This window comes from Chiloscyllium plagiosum, unplaced genomic scaffold, assembly GCF_037043375.1.
Source record: "Chiloscyllium plagiosum isolate Xiang-an unplaced genomic scaffold, Cpla_swu_hap1 HiC_scaffold_1, whole genome shotgun sequence".
Classification (NCBI taxonomy): Eukaryota; Metazoa; Chordata; class Chondrichthyes; order Orectolobiformes; family Hemiscylliidae; genus Chiloscyllium; species Chiloscyllium plagiosum.
Genome location: NW_028270139.1, coordinates 74,185,197 through 74,208,412, shown reverse-complemented (window position 1 = coordinate 74,208,412; position 23,216 = coordinate 74,185,197). Strand labels below are relative to the sequence as shown.

Genomic DNA, 23,216 nt, shown 5'->3' with positions numbered 1-23,216 from the left:
TTGAATTAGTTTTTGCTTTAGCCCACAGTAAAGTACATTATTAAGTATAAATGGACAGCACTGTAAATAAAATGTAAAAATTTGCTAAATTTGTGAACCAATTATTACTCTCTACTGAAACCAGAGAGATGATAATTTGTTAATTTAAACCGCTGACATTAATATAGAAAAATAATTTGTAGGTTTTTCTTGACATTGTTTTCAAAATTAGAAGAATATGCTTCTAACAAATTGTTAATGTAAAACTTATTTTATTTTACACCACGTACCTAAAACTGCCATGGTTTGTTCTCGAGTAATGGAACCTCCAGGAACAAAATTATAAGCTGTACACCACACTATACCAAGCATCTCCAGCACGTACACCAACATTGCTGTGCCTAAGGCCTTCCCTGGATATCCTGAGCTGATGAGGCGGTTAATCAAGTGAGGCCAAAGAGACATAGTATAAACGGCCAAGACAGTTCCTGAAGCGAATGCTCCTTCCCTTCGAAGGTAGAAGATACCAATTACTGATGCAACTCCTGTAACAATAGGAAAGAAATCTATTAACGATACAGAAATTTATTTGATGTCCCCATTCTATACAGTTGTGTGTGTGTATATAAATTTCATGTTCCCAAACTAAACTAATCCCACTTGCCTGAGTTTGGTTCATATTAATCCAAACCTTTCCTTATCATATATTTATCTAAATGTCTTTTAAACATTCTAACTGGACCCAATTCCATCACTTCCTCTGACAGTTCACTCCACACACAAACCACTCAGTGTAAAAACAATTGCCCCTCATGTCCTTTTTAAATCTTTCCCCTCTCACCTTAAAAAATATGTCCCTTGTTTTGAACTCCCCACCTTAGGGAAAACGAACCTTATTCACCTTATTTATGTCCCTCGTTATTTGATAAACCTCTATAAAAGTCACCCCCCCAAATCTCTTACGTTCTAGTGAGATAAGTCCCAAGCCTATCTAGCCTATTTTTATAAGTCAAACCCTCTGTTCCTGACAACATTCTGGTAAATCTTTCTGAACCCTCTCCGATCAAACATTCTTGACATCAGCAACACAAATTAAGATTTTTCCAACTGTTTCGAGGCATGTTTTGAAACTTTTACACTTGTGCTAATCATTCACAGCTGAAGACCCCAGTAACATTTAAGGTACATGAAGGTGAGGAGCTTTTGATTTTCTTCTGTTTTTAAGTTATTCATAATTTGGGTTATTTCCTGAATAGTGATGTGATGTGTTATTGGCTTTGCAGAATTTTGTTGCACCTTCATATGAAAAGACAGGACATTTTTGACCTGTTATGCCTCTGGGACTGCGACATGATAGACAAATGGATCAGATATAGCAGACGAGAAACTCTGGAAAGAGGGGTAATGCTTTGCATAGAGGGAGGAGGACAGCTCTCACAGTAAGCATTACCCATTATGCGTTTTGAGGGAGCACTTCACCTACCTTCACTTCAACCAGCAGCAACAACTAAACCACTGGGTTTCACCAAAGACCTGGTCACAGAATTGTGCCACCTCAGAAAACTGGACTTAACACCTGGCAGTCGGGAGGGGACAGCATTGCCAGTAGACATCAGAATCACCTTGGCTCTAAACTTTTACATGATTTGATTCTTCCAGGTGCAAAACATAGAAAAGAATTTCCAATTGTATATTCATAGTTGCAATCAGGGACTGATGAGAGTCTCTGTCTGCAAGAAAAATATGGGCGGCATGGTGGCACAGTGGTTAGCACTGCTGCCTCACAGTGCCAGAGACCCGGGTTCAATTCCCACCTCAGGCGACTGACTGTGTGGAGTTTGCACGTTCTCCCTGTGTCTGCGTGGGTTTTCTCCGGGTTCTCCAGTTTCCTCCCACAGTCCAAAGATGTGCAGGTCAGGTGAATTGGCCATGCTAAATTGCCCGTAATGATAGGTAAGGGGTAAATGTAGGGGTATGGGTGGGTTGCGCTTCGGTGGGTCGGTGTGGACTTGTTGGGCTGAAGGGCCTGTTTCCACACTATAAGTAATCTAATCTAAAAAGCAAGATAACTCGTTTTTCTATAAACAGAAGAAAATAGAATTAGTGTACAAGTGACTTCAGTATGGTAATAGGATTCCCATTTGTACAGATAGCCAACAACATCCGTCTGACTTCATGATCATGTGTGAACAGAGAGAAAGGCACAGGAACTGCAGTGGGTTTCATTCCATTCATTGGTTGTCCCTCGATTCAAAGATAATGTCTACTCAGTGTCATGTGTTTTTAGCGTGAATCTATCCACGATTGAACAGGTCAATTCTCAACCTGGAAATTGTTAAGCACTTCAGTTAGGGTATTCCATTAAAGAGTTGGTGCTGGACTGCAGAATTTGCTTATCTTTTCTTCTCTCCCACCTATCTGCCTTAGCATTAAAGAGTTGGAAAGTGACAGTTTCACACTTTCAATGATTGGTACGAAGCATGAGACAGTATGAACACTGCTGGGCTTCAATTTCAGACTGACTTTGAATTGTTTACTTCGTTCTCCGCTGGTCATTTGAGTGTCATACAATCATGAAGTACAGAAGAGGTAGTTCAGCCTATTGAGTCTGTACTGCCAAAAATCCACTACAACCTATACTAGTCCCATACTAGACCTTGATTGCTATGATACTTCAAGTGTTCATCCAAATACTTTTTAAAAGTTACGAGGTTACCCACTTCAACTATCCTTCCAGGCAGGGTGCTCCAAACCTTCACCGCTCTCTGGGTGAAAAACCTTTTCCTCAAATTCCCTCAAAACTTCCTGCCTTTCACTTTAAAAGTATGTCCTCTTGTTCTTGACCCTTCAACTAACATGAACAGCTACTTTCTATGGACTAAAATAAAACCAAGAACTGTGGATACTGGAAATCAGAAACAAAAACAGAAGATACTGGAAAAGCTCAGCGGGTCTGGTAGCATCTATGGAGAGAAATCAAAGTTAATTTTGGGTCCAGTGAGCCTTCTTCAGAACGAAGAAAACTCTGATTTCTCTCCACTGATGCTGTCAGACTTGCTGAGCTTTGAACAATCGTGAATGTCGGAAATCTGAAACAAAAACAGAAATTGCTGGAAGAACTCAGCAGGTCCGGCAGCATCAGTGCAGAGAAAGCAGAGTTAATGTTTCACAACCAGTGACCTTTCTTCCTGTCTATAATTAACTTATGCACCTCTATCAGACCCCGCCTCAACTATTTCTGCCCCAAAATAATCTGAGCTCAACAGCCTCCCTTCAAACCTGAAAACTCAAACCTCGGCAACATCCTTATGAATCTCCTCATCACCCCCTTCTGTGCTATCACACTTTTCATATAGTATGGTGACCAGTACTATGGATGAACCAAAGTTATGTACAGCTTCAACATGACTTTCCTTCTCTTATAAACTATGCTTCAACTGATAAAGTCAAACATTGTGGATGCCTTATTAATTACCGTTGTGAACAAGTATCCCATGATCTCTCTGTTCCTCTGAGCTTCCTTTGGCTTGCAATTGACTGAGTACTCCCTTGTCTTGTTACTTCTTCCACCTCCCACTTAAGAATAACAGAGATATACAGCATGGAAACACACTTTTGGGTCTAACTCGTCCATGCCAACCAAATATCCGAAATTAATCTAGTTCCATTTGCAAGCATTTAGCCCATATCCCTCTAAATCCTTCCTATTTATGTTTCCTAGAATTGCCTTTTAGATGTTGTAACTGTACCAGCCTCCACCACTTCCTCTGGGAGCTCGTTCTATTCACGTACCACTCTCTGTGTGGAAAAGTTGCCCCTTGGGTCCCTGTTATATATTTCCTTTCACCTTAAACCTATGCCCTCTAATTCTGGACTCCACTACCAGGGCTTGGCTGTTCACCCTATCCATGCCCCTCATGACATTACAAACTTCTATAAGGTCACCCCTTGACCTCCGATGCTCCAGGGAAAATAGCCCCAGCCTATTCAGCCTCTCCCTTTGGCTTAAACCCTCCAACCCTGGCAACATCCTTGGAAATCTTTTCTGAATGCTCTCAAGTTTCATAATATCATTCCTATATCTGGGAGACCATAATTGAACTCAATATTTCAAAAGTGGCCTAACCAATGTCCTATATAGCCACAACATGACCTCCCAACTCCTATACTTGATGCACTGACCAATAAAGGCAAATGTACAAATGCCTTCTTCACTATTTGACTCCACATTCAAGAGATTACAAACCTGCACTTCACAGCCTCTTTGTTTGGCAACACTCCCCAGGACCTTACCATTACGTTTATTCATCCTGCCCTGATTTGCCTTACCAAAATGCAGCACTCCACATTTATCTAATCTCCAGCTGCCACTTCTCGGCCCATTGGATCAAGGTCCCATTATACTCTATCCACTACACCACTAATTTTGGTGTCATCTACAAACTTACTAACCATATTCCTTTATTCACATCCAAATCATGTATATAAATGACAACAAGTATTATCAGGGTTAAATTCCATGTGCTGCTGATCTGCCCATCTGACCACTCCATTTATATTCTCCTGTAACCTAAGACCTGCCTCCTCACTGTCAACCTTCATGTTGAGAAAACAGGACCTGGGGAGGGGAGTTGCTTTGTAGCCATTTGGACATAGTGACCAATCCATCAAAGTTGATTATTAGACAAATGCTTGTGAAGCTGATTTCAAAAAGAACAAATTTGTTTTATGGTCCTCCCTTTGAATTAGAGGTTGGGGCAGAGGTATTCCTTGTGGAATTTCTCAAGATCTTTTATGTGTCACTGCAGTACAGGAATATGGTGATGACAACTGCTCTGTATATTTGGACTTTTATTGACTTAAAATGATCTCTGTTGTCAAACAGTCACTGCCATAGTTTGTTGAAAGCTAAACTGTTGCAGTTGATCCAGTGTTGAATCTACTCAACAATGTGGTCTTATGACAGATGGGAAGTGCACGACATATTCCATATTTTTCCTTCAACATATATGGAAGGTGGAATATATGGCTTATGAGGTTTTATTTGGTAATATTCAAGGACAGGTGGAGTTATTTTAAGCAGAATTAAACAGAATATTAATTCCATTAACGTACAGTTAGTGTGTAATCACGTCATTGAATTCCCACTATCCTGGCAGCTGCCTTTTCCTTCCGCAGTCTGCCATAATTGGAGAACTAAAGGGTGGCTGCTCGGTGACATGGGATATCCCCTCTGCACATTGCTAATAAATCTCTCTGTCACTCAACCACACAAGGACAGATGGTATATATGTGAGGAAGGATGAAATGAAAGGAGACCAAAACTTAAGAGTACAGAACCAGGAAATTTGGGCATTCTGTGCCATTGCTTTTTCTCAAACACCTGATTTTAATTCCACGCTGATCTCACTCTCCTTACCCTTTAATACGTCTATTTTTAAAGCAACTAATTGTCTTTATAAACAATTTTATAGATGTTCTTTCAAAAATATTTAGTGTTGGAGAATTCCACATTTAAACTGTATAGACTTTTTTCTAATTTTGAATTACCAAACTTAGGACTGAGTGGGAAAGAGTTGGGAAAATAGAAACTATGGATTAATATTTAATTCTTTTTAAAACTGTCCTTTATTACATCTTCTCCTCACCACATTATCATCTTCCTGACTTGTGGGCTTTTTGCCATATTCTGATTAACGTGTGTGTGAAAGGAAATGATAATATTCCTTACAATGGGTTGCAATGTTTGGTTGCAAATGATGCTACAGCAGTTATTGACTGCAGACATTCCCTTTATTGGTCTGGAAGGAGTCCGCAGCATTAAAGTTGAGGTATCTTAAGCACTAAATGCAAAATCACTCTGATGTTGTGTATTTGAATAGAGATCCTTGCACCAGATTGAAAACTCGACCACCACCCAACTTATCAATTTGAACTTAAATAAGCAAATCTGTTCTGAGTTCCAGATTTGGGCCTGAGCTTGTTGGTTGGTGGTAGAACTTTCATCACAGGACATCTGGTTTTGATGCCATCTTACCTGCCTTTGCTCTTCATCCTCTTACATGTGACTCTGTGATAGTGGGTGACTGAAAACAAACTCTAACTCTTTCAATGATGGCAGGGGGTTATATGTAACTTTAATGGATTAATGCCTGAGAAGCAAGAGAACCGCACTGGTTTTTAATGTACATATTAAATGGTCAAGCTTACCACTGAGTGGGAATGATTTGTGAAAAATGGAAATTCTGGGGTTCCTCATTATATCCTGATTTGAATAAAGTTTTGTAGCCTTGTGAAGCTATCAGAAAATATTCCTGGCAGAAAACCTAGTCTGAAATGCTACAGGAATTAAATAAGGAGCTCGAAATCTTTATCTTATTTTTTAGTCCATGCTTTGTCAGTTCTACCAACATTAAAGGTTTTGGTAACAAAATCTCTCTCGTTGTTTCCTGCTCATTACCATTTATAGTGAATTAAAATGGATTTGATCAAATAGATTGCATAGAAATACAAGTTAATGAGAGTGGATTTCTAATGCTGTTTATCAGAAATAAGCTGTACAACTGAAGGGGCCACAGCTTAAAAGTAAGAACTGTCCAATTAAGACAGAGATGAGGGATCCTCGAAGAGCGATGAGAGTCTTTGGAATTCCCTTGCTTAAAGTTGTGGATACTTTAAATGTGTTTAAGGTAGAAGTAGCTAAGATTGTCAGTTATTAAAGGGATGAAAGATTATCAAGATATGTAGAAATGTGGAGATATGATTAAAATCAGATCAGCTATTATCTCATTGAATTGCAGAGCAGGCTTGAAGGGCTGACGGACTTACTTTTATTTGTTGTTCACATGTCTCAGTTTGGTCTCTAACCTGTACTGATTTAATCAACATCAGCTGGAGGCAATTATAAAAGAGTTCACGTATTTTCCAGGTCCTGAGATGAGAATTGACAACTAGAGACCACCACTACCACCACCTGATAAATTACTAATTAGCCCACATGAACAGTTGTTAACTTACATAACATACGTCGACACACCAACATGAGTCTTTAACAGAGGAAGACAGCATGAGGGGGGAAAATATCCATGTTTTTGTAATTGTACAAAATATTATTATCAAGCTCTGTGAGTCCCATACCTATTAGCCAAAAAGCAACGCTGTTAACCACAGAAGGCCAAAAGGATAACATCACACCGAGTGCCATGGCAATCAAAATCAGACCTCTGCAAGAAGGAAAAAGCTTTTTTTATTAATTTGCACAACTCTGAATCCACAGTTTCATAGAGATGTACAGCACGGAAACAGACCCTTCAGTCCAACTCGTCCATGCCGACCAGATATCCCAACAATCCAAAAGATGTGCAGGTCAGGTGAATTGGCCATGCTAAATTGCCCATTGTGTTAGGTGCATTAGTCAGGGGTAAATATAGGGTAGGGGAATGGGTATGAGTGGGTTTCTCTTCAGAGGGTCAGTGTGGACATGTTAGGCTGAAGGGCCTGTTTCCATACTGCAGGGAATCTAATATCTAATCTAGTCCCATTTGCCAACCCTTGGCCCATATTGCTCTAAGACCTTTCTATTTATATACCTATCCAGATGCCTTTTAAACGTTGCCTCCACCACTTCTCTGGCAGCTCATTCCATACACGTACCACACTCTGCACAAAAAAGTTGCCCCTTAGGTCTCTTTTATATCTTTCCCCTTTCACCCTAAACCTATGCCCTCTGGTTTTGGACTCCCTCACCCAAGGAAAAGACTTTGTCTATTTATCCTATCCACGTTCCTCATGATTTTATAAACCTCTATAAGGTCACCTCTCAGCCTCTGACGTGCCAGGGAAAACAGCCCCAGCCTCTCCCTATAGCTCAAATCCTCCAGCGCTGGCAACATCCTTGTAAATCTTTTCTGAACCCTTTCAAGTTTCACAACTTCTTTCCAATAGGAAGACCAGAACTGCACACAATATTCCAACAGTGGCCTAACCAATGTCCTGTACAGCCGAAATATGACCTCCCAACTCCTGTACTCAATACTCGGACCAATAAAGGAAAGCATACCAAACACCTTCTTCACTATCCTATCTATCTGTGACTCCACTTTCAAGGAGCTATGAACCTGCACTCCAAGGTCTCTTTGTTCAGCAACACTCCCTAGGACCTTACCATTAAGTGTATAAGTCCTGCTAAGATTTGCTTTCCCAAAATGCAGCACCTCGCATTTATCCAAATTAAAGTCCATCTGCCACTCCTCAGCCTATTGGTTCATCTGACCAAGATCCCGTTGTAATGTGAGGTAACCCTCTTGGCTGTCCACTACACCTCTAATTTTGGTGTCTTCTGCAAACTTACAACTATACCGGCTATGTTAATATCCAAATCATCTATATAAATAATGAAAAGTGGTGGACCCAGCACCGATCCTTGTGGCACTCCACTGGTTATAGGCCTCCAGTCTGAAAAACAACCCTCCACCACCATCTTTGCAGACACTCTTACACTAATAATGGCCCTGATATTCATTCTCTTTTGTTGAGGTGGGAGAAATCCTGGTTCTATGATACCAAAATTTAAACGTGGCTGAACACTTTGGATTTCTGGTCTGAGCAGGTGGAGTGGATTGTACAACCGGGATAAGACTAAGAGGCTGCCTTGTTCCCAAGATGGGCTGGATGAAAAGCTGGCTTAAGGACTCGGAGGCATTGTATGCAAAGGTTAAAAAGTAACAATGAAAACAGAAAACACCCCCCTGCTCTAAACCCCTTGTTCTCTGTGCCAACCTATGTTCCTGTAGCCATCCCTTCAGCTCCTTATAATTTTGTGCCATCATACACCCATCCCCTTGATCTGTCATACATATCTTCATCAGTGTCAACTTATGTCCCTGTACCCATCTCTTATGCCCCATAATACAGAATTTACTCTATTCCTACAAGGGATATGATCATCACTGGATAGGCTACCATTTGTTGCCCACACTGAATTGTCTTTTTACTGATTGACTCTCATTTCAGAGGGCAGTTAAGTGTCAACTACATTGGTCTGAGGTCATATGTAGGCCAGACCGGGCAAGGATGACAGATTATCTTCACTAAAGTACATTAGTGAACCAGATGGGTTTTTGCAATAGTCAACAATGATTGCCATTCATCTAGCTTTTTAATCCTATGCCAAACAATGCCTATATATCATGGTCCCTCATATACAGTATGCCTCCGTCTTGTCCCTTGCACTTTGTAGTTCATAAGCCAAATTATGTCCTACCCAACATCCTTTGTCCTTCCCTTTTCAAGCCAACTCACCTTTTCGCAGGTGCATTAACCAAGAGACATCAGAACAGAAAATAAAGTTACCAGTATAATATGTGTCACACAATATAATATCTAACTATAAAAATTCACTCTTTCATTGATACAAAATAAACATATAATGCAGCCAATGTAGTGAAATTGCAAGAACAAGTTCTTCATGAAAACAAACATTTTACTTCAGTGTTGACTAACTTATCAAAACCACCATTTTGTTTGTGGCTAATACTTCACATCAACAAGCATTTTCTCAAGTATTAAAAACATTAAATCAACAAAAGCTTTCAGTTAAGATCAGTTCGAACTGTTCACCAGTAGCACCCCATAATCCCTCATGCATGTTTTGTAGAAACAGGCACACTCAAATAACTAGCAGTATTTTTTTCAGCTGCACACTGTTTCGGATATTCACAGGTATTCCTATTTACAATTACAAAGGATGCCAAATGTCTCCCAAAGGTGTCCCAGGATCAGATCTTACCTCTGCAAAAGGTGAGAAACAAAGCAATTCTTCAGCATTCACCCCTCACCCCACACACTCCCTGTGTTCTACCATACCAACATATGTAATCTAATATACTCTGCCCATCAGACATGTTCACTTACACCTGGGACAGAAATCATGCATCTCATTGCTGCTTCTGGCCTGAGCCTCCAGCCCCATCTCACTGATTTGCACAACAAACCCACCCTTTACCTCAGTACAGCACCAACCCTTATCTGATACAGCAGCTCCACCCCCAATCTGAAAACAGTTTACCTGTACCTCTGGAGTCTGGATACCTGATGGACCCCCAACCGAGCAAATCCCTCTGCAAGGTTAGTTCCTACTAACACTGCTCACTCTTTCCCCCTTCACATACCATGTCAATCTTTGAAATTCTGACAAGTACAGCTTAAACTACAGTCAAGAAGCCTAACAACATCCAAGACAATCAGTTGTCTTTATGTGCACCTCTTCTAACATCTTAAATGTTTTTTCTATTCACTGTTAGTGCACAGTAGAAGCAGCTTGCACCATCAACAAGATGCACTACAACAACCCACCAAAATTCCTTAAAACAACAATTCCCAAACGTGTAAGCTGTACATCTGGGAAGCCAAAGGCAGCAGATACATGGGGACATCACTGCCTGGAAGTCCCCCTCCAAGATACACACCCATCCTGAATTGGATCTATATTGCTGTTCGTTCCATGCCTTTGGGTCTGAATCCTGGAACTTCCTTCTGATCAAGACTGTGAATTACCCTACACCACATGGAGCGCAACTGTTCAAGAAGGCAGAACACTACCAAGCAAAGGCAATTAGGGATGCCAGTAAATGCTGGCCCAGCCAGCAACGCTCATATCACTAGAGCACATTTTGAAAATCCAAAACGCCCATGCACCTGGGTAAGAAAAATGGGTCTATTATTTAAATTTCTATATTCCAGACTACATTTTATTGAGAACTTTCATTCATAATTTTTTTAATATCATTTACATAGAACTTCCACAAATCTATCATGTTGGTGACACAATTAAAATGGGAGTGACTGGAACATCCCTTTCCCATGGTGACAATAGCCAGGCTGCCTGAACAAGAAACTAAAATTCAGAATTGCAACAATACATTTTTTGCAGAGTAACATCATGAAGGCAAGTTCGTTCAGTTTGCTAGATGTCTAGTTTGTAGGTCAGATTAACAGTACAATGAGAGTTTGAGGCCTGCTTCTTCACCCTGCTCCTGAGAGTGTAAATCAATGTCAAATTACCCACTGACAAGAAACAGTGTCTCAGAATCAAACATGAGGAAACCTCCAAGGACCTATCACTTGAGCATAGCACCCATGATATGGAAAAAAAACACAGGGTTACAAATTTTGAAAAAGTACATCAAAGTTGTTTAAAAAAGAAATTAATATGATCTGTGGAACATCAGAATAGATGACAAACAAAATGTTGACATCTATTTCAGGCACATAATATCCATGGTTGGTTGAATAAGACCATAGAGAAGTACTAGAAATTATAACTCATAAATTTGTATAAATTAATTAAATAAGTAGTGGTGGCTGGACAGATGATGTGCTGTAGCTGTATGATGTGGGAGCTGGCTGATCCCATTGTGAACAGCAGTGACCACATCTGCTGCAAGTGTTGGTTGCTGGAAGAAATCCAGATCAGAATTGATGAGCTGGAATCTGAACTTCAAACACTGCGACACATCCAGGAGGGGAGAGTTACCTGCACGCTTTGTTTTAGGAGGCAGTCACACCCGGTAGAGTAAGTAATTCAAACTCAGTTAATGATCAGGGACAACAGGGTGTGACTGGAAGTGAGGCAGGTAGGGGGATTCTGAGTTCAGGAGTGGAGGAGCCTCAACCCTTGACCTTGTCCAACGGGTATGAGATTTTTGTTCCCTGTATTGATGAGGAAAAGGGCTGTGGACAGGATGAGCCAGCTGACCATGGCACCATGGTGCAGAAGGCCATTCAAGAGGGGGGGGGGAGCAAAAAGGCAAGTACTTGTTCTAGGGGATTCTAAAATTAGGGATAGTATTCTTTGCGAGCTGGATTGGGAGACCCGCATAATGTGTTGTCTGCCCAGTGCCAGGGTGCATGATATCCCCGACCGGTTTGAAAGGATATTGGAGTGGGAGGGAGAAGATCAAGCACTTGGAAGGAAATTGAAGACCAGGACCTCGAGGGTCATAATTTCTGGATTACTGCCCGAGCCATGTCCTAATTGGCATAGGGATAAGAAAATTAAGGATGTAAACACATGGCTAAGAGATTGGTGTGGGAAAGAGGGATTCCATTTCATGGGACATTGGCATCAGTTTTGGAATTGGGGCGATCTGTACCAACGGGACGGTCTCCACCTGAACCGATCTGGAACCAGTGTTCTGGCAAAAAGGATAAATAGAGTGGTCACTAGGACTTTAAACTTGTGAGTCAGGGTGAAGGGAAAGGAAAAGCAACAGAGAGTATGGAGTCAAGTAGAAAGATAAGCAGCAGGTTAGCATGTGTGCAGGGTTTAAGTTCAAGGCAGGCTAGGAATGAAGCAAAATGGAATGATAACTTATGACATATTATTAGAGATGTTGGAATAAGAAAATTCCATGAGGATAAGAAAATTAGCATTAAGGCTCTTTATCTAAATGGTCGTAGTATGCGTAACAAAGAAGATAAATTAACGGCACAAATCTTCGTTAATGATTACGATGTGGTAGGCATCACAGAGACGTGGTTGCAGGGGGTTCACTACTGGCAGTTAAACATCCAAGGATTCACAATCTATCAAAAAGACAGGGAGGTGGGCAGAGTGGGCGGGGTGGCCTTGTTAGTTAAGAATGAAGTTAAATCTATGGCACTGAATGACAGAGGGTCAGATGATGTGGAGTCTGTGTGGGTAGAGTTGAGGAACCACAGTGGCAAAAAAACCATAATGGGAGTTATGTACAGACCTCCTAGCAGTGGTCAGGACCAGGGACGCAAAATGTACCAGGAAATAGATAGGGCATGTCAGAAAGGCAAGGTCACGGGGATCATGGGGAACTTCAATATGCAGGTGGACTGGGTGAATAATGTTGCCGGTGGATCTAAAGAAAGGGAATTTATGGAATGCTTACAGGATGGCTTTTTGGAACAGCCTGTATTGGAGCCCACAAGGGAGCAGGCTATTCTGGACTTAGTGCTATGTAATGAGCCAGACTTTATAAAAGATCTTAAAGTAAGGGAACGCTGAGGAGGCAGCGATCATAATATGGTAGAGTTCAGTCTGCAGTTTGAAAGAGAGAAGGCAAATTTGGATGTAATAGTGTTAGAGTAAAATAAAGGTAATTACAGGGGCATGAGACAGGAACTAATGAATATCAACTGGAAGCAAGGCCTAGTGGGGAAGACAGTAGAGCAACAATGGCAGGAGTTCCTGTGTGTAATTGAAGACACAGTACAGAGGTTCATCCCAAAGAAAAGAAAGATTATCCAGGGAATGGTTAGACAGCAATGGCTGAGAAAGGAAGTGAGGAAATGTATCAAAGAAAAAGAGAGAGCCTATAAAGTGGCCAAGAGCACTGGGAAATCAGAAGATTGGGAAGACTACAAAAACAAACAAAGGATAACAAAGAGAGAAATAAGGAAGGAGCGAATCAAATATGAGGGTAGGCTAGCCAGTAATAATAGAAATGATAGTAAAAGTTTCTTTCAATACATAAGAACCAAACGAGAAGCAAAAGTAGAAATTTGGGCCACACCAAAATGATGCTGGAAGGCTAGTGATGGGAGATAAGGAAATAGCTGAAGAACTTAATAAATACTTTGTGTCAGTCTTTACATTGGAAGACATGAGTAATATCCCAACAATTAAGGAAAGTCAGGGGACAGAGTTGAGTATGGTAGCCATTTCTCAAGAGAAAGTGCTGGAAAAGCTAAAAGGTCTAAAAATCGATAAATCTCCTGGCCCCGATGGGCTACATCCTAGAGTTCTGAGGGAGGTGGCTGAGGAAATAGCCAGAGGCGCTGACTGTAATTTTTCAAAAATCACTGGAGTCAGGGAAAGTCCTGGATGATTGGAAAATCGCTGTTGTAACTCCCCTTGTTCAAGAAAGGATCAAGACAAAAGGTGGAAAGTTATAGGCCAATTAGCTTAACCTCAGTTGTAGGTAAAGTTTTAGAATCTATCATTAAGGATGAGATTTCTATATTCTTGGAAGGGCAGGGTCAGATTAGAAGTCAGCATGGATTTAATAAAGCGAGGTGGTGCCTGACAAATGTCTTAGAATTCTTTGAAGATGTAACAAGTAGGTTAGACCAGGGGAACCCAGTGGATGTTATCTATCTAGACTTCCAAAAGGCTATTGATAAGGTGCCTCACAGGAGGCTGCTGAGTAAGGTGAGAGCCCATGGTGTTCGATGTGACCTATTGGCATTGATTGGGGATTGGCTGTCTGACAGAAAGCAGCGAGTTGGGATAAAAGGTTCTTTTTCGGAACGGCAGCTGGTGACAAGTGGGGTCCTGCAGGGTTCAGTGTTGGGGCCGCAGCTGTTCACTTTATATATAATGATCTGGATGAAGGGACTGGGGGCATTCTGGCAAAGTTCACTGATGACATGAAGTTAAATGGACAGGCAAGTAGTACTGAGGAGGTGGGGAGGCTGCAGAAAGATTTAGACAGTTTAGGAAAGTGGTCCAGGAAATGGCTGACGAAATTCAACGTAAGCAAGTGCGAGGTCTTGCGCTTTGGAAAAAAGAATACAGCCATGGACTATTTTTAAAATTCATAAAGCTAAAGTACAGAGGGATCTGGGAGGATTCTCTAAAGGTTGATTTGCAGGTTGAGCCCATGATTAAGAAAGTAAATGTAATGTTGTCATTTATCTCAAGCGGGTTGGAATATAAAAGCAGCAACATGCTTCTGAGACTTTATAAAGCTCTAGTTAGGCCCTATTTAGAATACTGTAACCAATTTTGGGCCCCACACCTCAGGAGGGACATACTGGCACTGGAGCGTGTCCAACGGCGATTCACACGGATGATCCCTGGAATGGTAGGCCTAACATACGATGATTGGCTGAGGATCCTGGGATTGTATTCATTAGAGTTTAGAAGGTTGAGGGGAGGTCTAATAGAAACTTACAAGATAATGCAAGGCTTAGAAAGGGTGGATGCTGGGAAGTTGTTTCCATTAGGCGGGGAGACTAGGACCCGTGGGCACAGCCTTAAAATTAGAGGGGGTCAATTTAGAACGGAAATGAGGAGACATTTCTTCAGTCTGAGAGTGGAGTGCCTGTGGAATTCATTGCCATGGAGCGCAGTGGAAGCTGGTACGTTGGATGTCTTCAAGGCAGAAATTGATAAATTCTTGATCTCGCAAGGAATTAAGGGTTATGGGGAGAGTGTGGGTAAGTGGAATTGAAGCGCCCATCAGCCTTGATTAAATGGCGGAGTGGACTCGATGGGCCGAATGGCCTTACTTCCACTCCTCGGTTTTATGGTCTTCTATAAATTTCCATATTTTATTTTTATTTCTAGATTCACATTTTCTAATTCAATGGCGTGCAATACTAAAAATTAGATCCCAAAAAAGTAATTATGTCACTCCCTTTTCTCAACTGCTAATCCACACTCTGTCACCAATATGGCAGCCCAGAAGCACATGCTTATATTGAGTTGAAAGCATTTGCCTTCCCTGTGGCATTGGCAAGATAAAATCCATTCTGGGCTTGCACACACAAAAATAAAAGACCTATTGCGTTTGAGGACCCTACTATAATATTGGTTTGACCTGAACCAGCAAATGCTAGATGGAACAACATATTAATTAAGATAATAGGCCATGTGGCCCTCCAAGCTTGCACCACCTTTCACTAAGATCTAGGCTGAGCTGTCTGAGTGACAAATGACACATTCCTATCTATCACCGATAACCTTTGATTCCCTGCTTAACAAGAATTCTTCTACCTCCACCTTAAAAATATTCAGTCAAACTGTCTCTGCCATTTGAGGCAGAGAGTTCCAAAGTCACATGACCCTCTGAGAGAAAAAAAACCTCACCCCTGTCCCAAATGAGCAATCCCTAATTTTAAAGCAATGTCCCCTCGTTCTGCACTCACCCACAACAGTAAACATCCTTTCCACATTTACCTTGTCAAGACTATTCAGGATCTTACAAAGTTCAATCACATCAACCTTCAATCTCCTGAACTAATAAGATAACCCACTACTTCCATCAATCTAATAAACCTTTTCTGAATAGCCTCCAATGCATTCACATCCCTCCTCAAATGAGGAGAGCAAAACTGCAGTGTATTTGAAATGTGGTCTCACCAATGCCCTGCATAACTGAAGTACAACATCATTACATTTAACTTTAATTCCTTTCAGGATAGAGGCTCACATTTCATTACCTTTCCTGATTATGTGTTGTACCTGCCTACTAACTTTTGTGAGCATACACTTAGAACACCTAAACCCTTCTGCATCTCAGAATTATGCAATTGTTGTCCATTTAAGTAATATTTTGTTTTTTTCTTCCTGTCAAAGTGAACTTCATACTTTCCCACATTACACGCTATCTGCTGTATTTTTGCCCAATCAATTAACCTATCTATATTGGTCGACATGCTTGTTCTGTCAACTGCACAGCAAATTTTACTATCTGTCTTTGTGTTCATTCCAAACTTAGCCACCAACCTTTCAATCCCAATATATAAGTCTTGGCTACAAACTGTAAAAAGTTGAGGGTCCCATTCATCACAAGCTGCCAATCTGAAACAGACCCATTTAAACATACTGTATGTCTTCTGCCAGCCAACCAACCTTCTATCCAAGCTAGTATGTTACTCCTTTGTGCAGTAATGTGGAGCCCTGTCAAATGCCTAATTAAGATTCTGGAAGCCACAGTGTGCCCACTCCACTGATCACAAACTGGATCTCTCTTGGCCACCAATGCCACAAAACTCCCCATTCCTGGCCAACGTTATCCTCTGTTTCAATTGCTCTCCTCTCAGTAGAATTCTTCCTTGCTCACTTGTGTTCTCTCCCATCCTGGTACCTTTATAGGATTAAACCAACAACTGCTAATGGTGATACACATCAATTTCAAGGCTCTGGAATTAGCTTCCACAGCTAACTGGTTCAAGTGTCAAGAAGCTTGATTCCAAATATTTGTATCGATCCATTTAGAACCAGGGACAAAAAATGAATACATGAATTAATATAATGCAAAACAAATTTGAAGTTTGACTGCTTTCAGGGTGCAAAGCCAAATTCCACCTAAAATGGTGATGAATGAATAGAATATGATAGTGTCAAATAATCCACAAATTTGATAAATTAATCAGAACCAACTCGATATATTAATAGGATATTGCCCTTGCCAGAAAAAAATGCCATTTTTGCTGACACTATTTAAATCACAAGACCTAAATTTCCATTTACAATGTTACTTACCCATAAGGATTAGGATCTGGTCCAGTATTTGGGTGACCACTCACAGCCCATCGAGAGACTAGCGAGACTTCTCCAAATATCCAGTGTGTGAGGAGCAACAAACTCCCAAATGCAGCTCCACTGACAAACCAACTGCGCCGAGCACCAGGTTCCTTCTTCTCATCTGCAGATTTCATTTCTTCTTTTTCCTGTGGAAGCCTCTGAACATCTGACAGAAATTACATAGAGTTGATTTTTTTTTGCAATCATTGATTGCAATGACCATCAGAACAGGTCACAATTAGTTATTCAGACTTATCAGTACCCTCAGAGGTCCCAGAACAACTCAAGCAACCTGAGTACGTTGACAAACACAAGCAATAAAAGGCAGGATAGGGGAGAAGAGTATGGGGAAATGCATTTGATCAACCTAATGGTAAGTGGCAAGCTTATTTACAAATGAGGACAATCTCATCATTTTAATAAATAAAGTTGTGAAAGATATGCTTAACAAATCTGCTCAAACATCACTTCTTAGCTGTCCTTGAAGTAATCCATTAACACAATGGAAATAGTTAAGCAGGAAAGTAGTTATGGTCAGCTGTGGCCGAGTTCTGATTTTTAGCTGCGCCTTAAAAGCAGAGAGCACAAACTGAGGTCAGGTGGTTTCTCACACATGAGGACGCCGAGTGACTCGGCTTTTGTTGTTGCTAATTTCAGGAATTGGAAGACCTTTCTGCCTTTTCAGTCAAGGATTGTGCATGGATGCACCATAGAAAGAATTAAAAATAATTACAAATATTGCTTTTATATTGCATCTTCAACATTTACGAGACAACCCAAAATATTCCACAACCAATTAGATATTTTTGAAGTGTAATTACTGTTGCATTGTAGTAACCACGGTAGCCAATCTGTGTGCACTCATTTCCACAAACAGCAGTGAGATAGTCCTTAAAAACATTTGAATTATGTTGAATAAATATTGGCCAGGACAATGGAAGATACCCTTGGCCTCACTGTTCTTTTTTACTTTCCCATACAAGGTAGATGGGGAGAAAATGATTACTGCAGACACTGGAGAGTCAGAGTCAAGAAGTGTGGCACTGGAAAAGCACAGCAGGTCAGGCAGCATCCGAGAAGCAGGAGAATCGACATTTTGGGCATTGGCCCTTCATCAGGAATGTGATGAAGCCGTTCATAATGAAGGGCTTATGCCTGAAACATCGATTCTCCTGTTCCTCAGATGCTGCCCGACCTGCTGTGCTTTTCCAGCACCACATTTTTCGACTCATACAAGGCAGATGTCTGTTTATGATCCTATCCAAAAAACACAACATTTGACATTGCAGTCACCAACAGTACTGCAGAGCCAGCCTGGGTTATGTACTCAAATCTCCAGTGCAGTAATTGAACCCATGACCTCCTAATTGCAGCCAAGGAAGACCATAAGACCATAAGACACAGGAATGGAAGTAAGGTTATTCGGCCCATCGAGTCCACTCCGCCATTTAATCATGGCTAATGGGCATTTCAACTCCACTTACCAGCATTCTCCCCGTAGCCATTAATTCCTTGTGACATCAAGAATTTATCAATCTCTGCCTTGAAGACATTTAGCGTCCCGGCCTCCACTGCACTCCGCGGCAATGAATTCCACAGGCCCACCACTCCCTGGCTGAAGAAATGTCTCCGCATTTCTGTTCTGAATTTACCCCCTCTAATTCTAAGGCTAAGTCCACGGGTCCTAGTCTCCTCGTCTAACAGAAACAATTTCTTAGCGTCCACCATTTCCAAGCCATATATTATCTTGTAAGTTTCTATTAGATCTCCCCTTAATCTTCTAAACTCCAATGAATACAATCCCAGGATCCTCAGCCGTTCCTCGTATGTTAGACCTACCATTCCAGGGATCATCCATGTGAATCTCCGCTGGACACGCTCCAGTGCCAGTTTGTCCCTCCTGAGGTGTGGGGCCCAAAACTGGACACAGTACTCCAAATGGGGCCTAACCAGAGCTTTATAAAGGCTCAGCAGCACATCGCTGCTTTTATATTCCAACCCTCTGAGGATTCAACCTGCATGTTTACCTTTAGAGAATCCTCGACGGGCACTCCCAGATCCCTTTGTACTTTGGCTTTATGAATTTTCTCACCGTTTAGAAAGTAGTCCATGCTTGTATTCTTTTTTCCAAAGTGCAAGACCTCACATTTGCTCACGTTGAATTTCGTCAGCCTTTTCCTGGACTACTCTCCCAAACTGTCTAGATCCTTCTGCAGCCTCCCCACTTGCTCAGTACTACCTGCCTGTCCACCTAACTTCGTATCATCAGCAAACTTCGCTAGAATGCCCCCAGTCCCTTCATCCAGATCATTAATATATAATGTGAACAGCTGCGGCCCCAACACTGAACCCTGTGGGACACCGCTTGTCATAGGCTGCCATTCCGAAAAAGAACCTTTTATCCCACTCTCTGCCTTCTGTCAGACAGCCAATCCTCAATCCATGCCAGTAGCTCACCTCGAACACCATGGGCCCTCACCTTACTTAGCAGCCTCCCGTGTGGCACCTTATCAAAGGCCTTTTGGAAGTCTAGATAGACCACATCTACTGGGTTTCCCTGGTCTAACCTACTTGTCACCTCTTCAAAGAATTCTAACAGGTTTGTCAGGCATGACCTCCCCTTACTGAGAATTAATACTAAACCAAGCAACCACCTATTATATATCAACGACCTTGGGTATGTTTCCAGATTACATTTCAAAATGCTTTAAGTACGCTTTTAGAAAACCCATTTTAAAAGTATCCAAATGAACTTGCATGTGTAGATGGTACTGTGAAAGGCCATGTAAAGTAGTTACACAAGATCAGGTTCTAGAAACAAGAGAACCTCCTGCAAACTGATGGTGGGCCACCCCAACCATTTCCATTCAAAAGCAGTGAGGCATTTTCAAGCACTAGATTGGTTAAATTCTATTGAACAAAGAGGATTATCTGCATAAAATAAACTGCAAACAGATTTGCATACATCTTTTGTTTAGTAATGTCTATGAGCTCTCTGCAATCCACACCTTTATCATTAAATATTTATGTGATTCACTATTGATAAAAACTAGTCTCCAAATATTCAGCCTTATTCTCGTAGAATGGGACAGCAAATGTGACTAATCTAGTTGTACGAAAAACAGAAAGTTCTGCAGCATATTGTTTTTATTTCAGATCTCCAGTTCTGCAAAACTTTGCTTTAAATCTATTTGAATCTTGTGTAGAATATCAACATCAATATCATTCTAAAATCTTCCATTATCGAAGAGTTAAAACTGTAACATTTAATGAAACAGAAAGCATTTTCCCTTTGCTGTTCCCCAACATCTCTTCCCCACCACGTATCTTTTTTATAACTTTTTTTGTATTTTTCCATCATCAATCTCTTAACTTCCCGATCTCATCCATGATCTCCAGTGACCCATGAAACATTAGCATCTACTGTCTTATTTTCTCAGCCATTACAAGAAAAAGCAACATTAATCTACTACTTTAACAGACTCTCCTACAATCACATTCACTCCCAACTACTCAAATGCCATTCCTATACTCAGGGTACAAGGATGTCTTACTCCAATCTATCCAACTGCTAAAATGATTTTAAGGCCCAGTACATCCAGGGATCTACCACTAAAATGACCCCCATCGAGAAAGGAATTTTCTGGTGGATGGTATCACAAGCTTTTTCACCCCGTTTCTCTTCTCAACTCTGTCCAATCACTCCCCCCTCCATTCCTTTCCATCTTCTGCCACCTTTCCTTGCCATCCTCTTCTCCCTCTCTTCTTGTTACCTTCCTCCATTGCTCCTATTTTCCTCACTCCCATCTCCTTGCCCACTATCCTGCTGTGATCCAGTTAGTCCCTGTATCCAATCTAAATACAGCACTTGGCTTTGATTTCCTATTTCCAATTTCCATGGGAAACTAATAAGAAACAGTGAAAAATTGTGTATTTAGATCCTATAACTATTCAAGACTGTTGTAAGATCTGGATTGTGCTCGGCACCTGAACCTGTTGAGGAACATACTATGTATATGAGTTTCAATCATCCCTGGATCATATAAATATTTAATATTAACTGTTGATCACAGTGTTAACAGACATCAATAAATAATTTATGCACCTAAATTAAATTACCAAGCGGAATTTTCCACTGCCTTCAGCAGAGTGGGCAGTGATGGGGAAAATGCTGATCATGAAAGAAATCAGTTCATTGCTTTTTGGTGGATAGGGAGAGACAGTCAATTTGTCACCCTTAGGATTGCACAGCCAAGGGAATGGACTGATTGGTGTACAACACCATGCTATATCAATGTCACAATTGCACTATGTGCCCGCTGCTTATGCAGCAAAAACACTGCATGTCCGACAACCAAAATGGCCATGTCTGAAAGTCAAAGGGGACCAGTCCTTAATTTAATTAAAGGAGACTAAGAACAGTCAGGGGGTGTCCCCACAATCATTGAGAGCGGGTCCAATTCCAGTCGAGGGGGGTGGGGGGGGTTGACATGGTCAGTCAGATATATTGCCAGATTTCCAGCAACCACAGCATTTATCCTCCAGATGATCAAACAGAATCCCGATATTGTGGAAACAGGCCCTTTTGCCGAACAAGTCCACACCAACACTCCGAAGAGTATCTCACCCAAACCCATTCCCCATTACTCTGCATTTATCCCTGACTATTGTACCTAACCTAGACATACAATGGCCAATTTAGCATGGCCAATTCACCTAACCTGCACATCTTTGGATTGTGGGAGCAAACAGGAGCACTCAGAGGAAACCCACGCAGAAACAGGGAGAACATGCAAACTCCATACAGACAGTCACCCGAGGCTGGAATCGAACTCAGGTCCCTAGTGCTGTGAGGCAGCAGTGCTAACACTGAGCCACCGTGCTGGCCTAAATGGTTTTAAACACATTTACCTATCCTGTTCACGTAACCCTTCAATCACGTCTCCTCTAATCATCTGTCGGGTCCTGTTCTTGAAGAGATTCTGCCCACTCACTAACTCAGGGTGTGAATTCCACAATCTCACAGCTCTTAGTGAAGGAATTTCCATGGTTCACTACATTAGCTCTTATTTCGGTGGTCCTTCACTCTCAATCCATCAACTACTGGGTATACACAGTTGGCTTCTGTATATCCCTTTCAATCCTTGAATCCTCTAGGGTGATGCATGACAATGTTATTGGACTAGTAATCCAAAGCCCCAGACTAATGCCCTGGAGAAATGAATTCAAATCCATCCCATCATGGCAGCTTGTGGAATTGAAATTCAATAATCTATCAGAAATTTATCTCCCTAATGATGACCAGGAAACGACCCTTGATCATGGTAAAAATAAATCTGATCCACTAATATTTCTTAGGGATGGAAACCTGCCATCCTTATCTAGTTTGGGCCATATATGACTTCAAACCACATAGCAATGTGGCTGCCTCTTAATTGCCCTCTAAAATGATGTGCCAAGCCTATTAGTTCAAGAGCAATTAGGGATGGATAAAATATGCTGGTCTTACATCTCATGTATCATGCCATGACCTTCACTGTTCTAATTTATTTAAGACCCAACATTTCTAGTATATTCCCAAAGTTGCATGATTTTAAAAAAGCCAAATGATGAGCAAGAGATTTAACGTAGCAAATAGTAATTATTAGAAAAATATGCTTGTCACATTTAAAATAATCTTAAGGGCCTATAAGAAAGCAATAATAAATAGTATAGTTTACTCAGCCAGCATTACATTGTAACCTTTTTGAATTTAACAGCAGACTGCATTGCTTAACAGTTTTCCTTACCTGAATATATTCTGTCCAGTGTCACTATGGCACCCAGGGACAGTGTTAAAGTGTTGAATGTGTTGCATGCCCACACTGGGTTCAATGAGGTATACCAGATCCTTAGTACAAGCAGCAGAAAATGACCCAAAATGAAACCCCAGATCCTGCAGAGCCTACAGACA

At 41.2% G+C, this 23,216-nt stretch overlaps 1 protein-coding gene across 3 annotated transcripts in view; it reads right to left on the bottom strand.

The window, feature by feature from the left end:
* Nucleotides 1–23,216, bottom strand: part of LOC122555690 (PGAP2-interacting protein-like) — a 166,171-nt gene that overhangs the window by 62,649 nt on the left and 80,306 nt on the right. For all 3 annotated transcript variants that reach the window (XM_087988008.1, XM_043701718.2, XM_087988013.1), the window contains 4 exons: nucleotides 23,053–23,207; nucleotides 17,222–17,429; nucleotides 7,117–7,202; nucleotides 270–524 (listed from right to left, as the gene is read on the bottom strand). In XM_087988008.1, coding sequence (XP_087844134.1) covers nucleotides 270–524; nucleotides 7,117–7,202; nucleotides 17,222–17,429; nucleotides 23,053–23,207 — 704 coding nt within the window. The remainder of the gene's footprint in view (nucleotides 1–269; nucleotides 525–7,116; nucleotides 7,203–17,221; nucleotides 17,430–23,052; nucleotides 23,208–23,216) is intronic.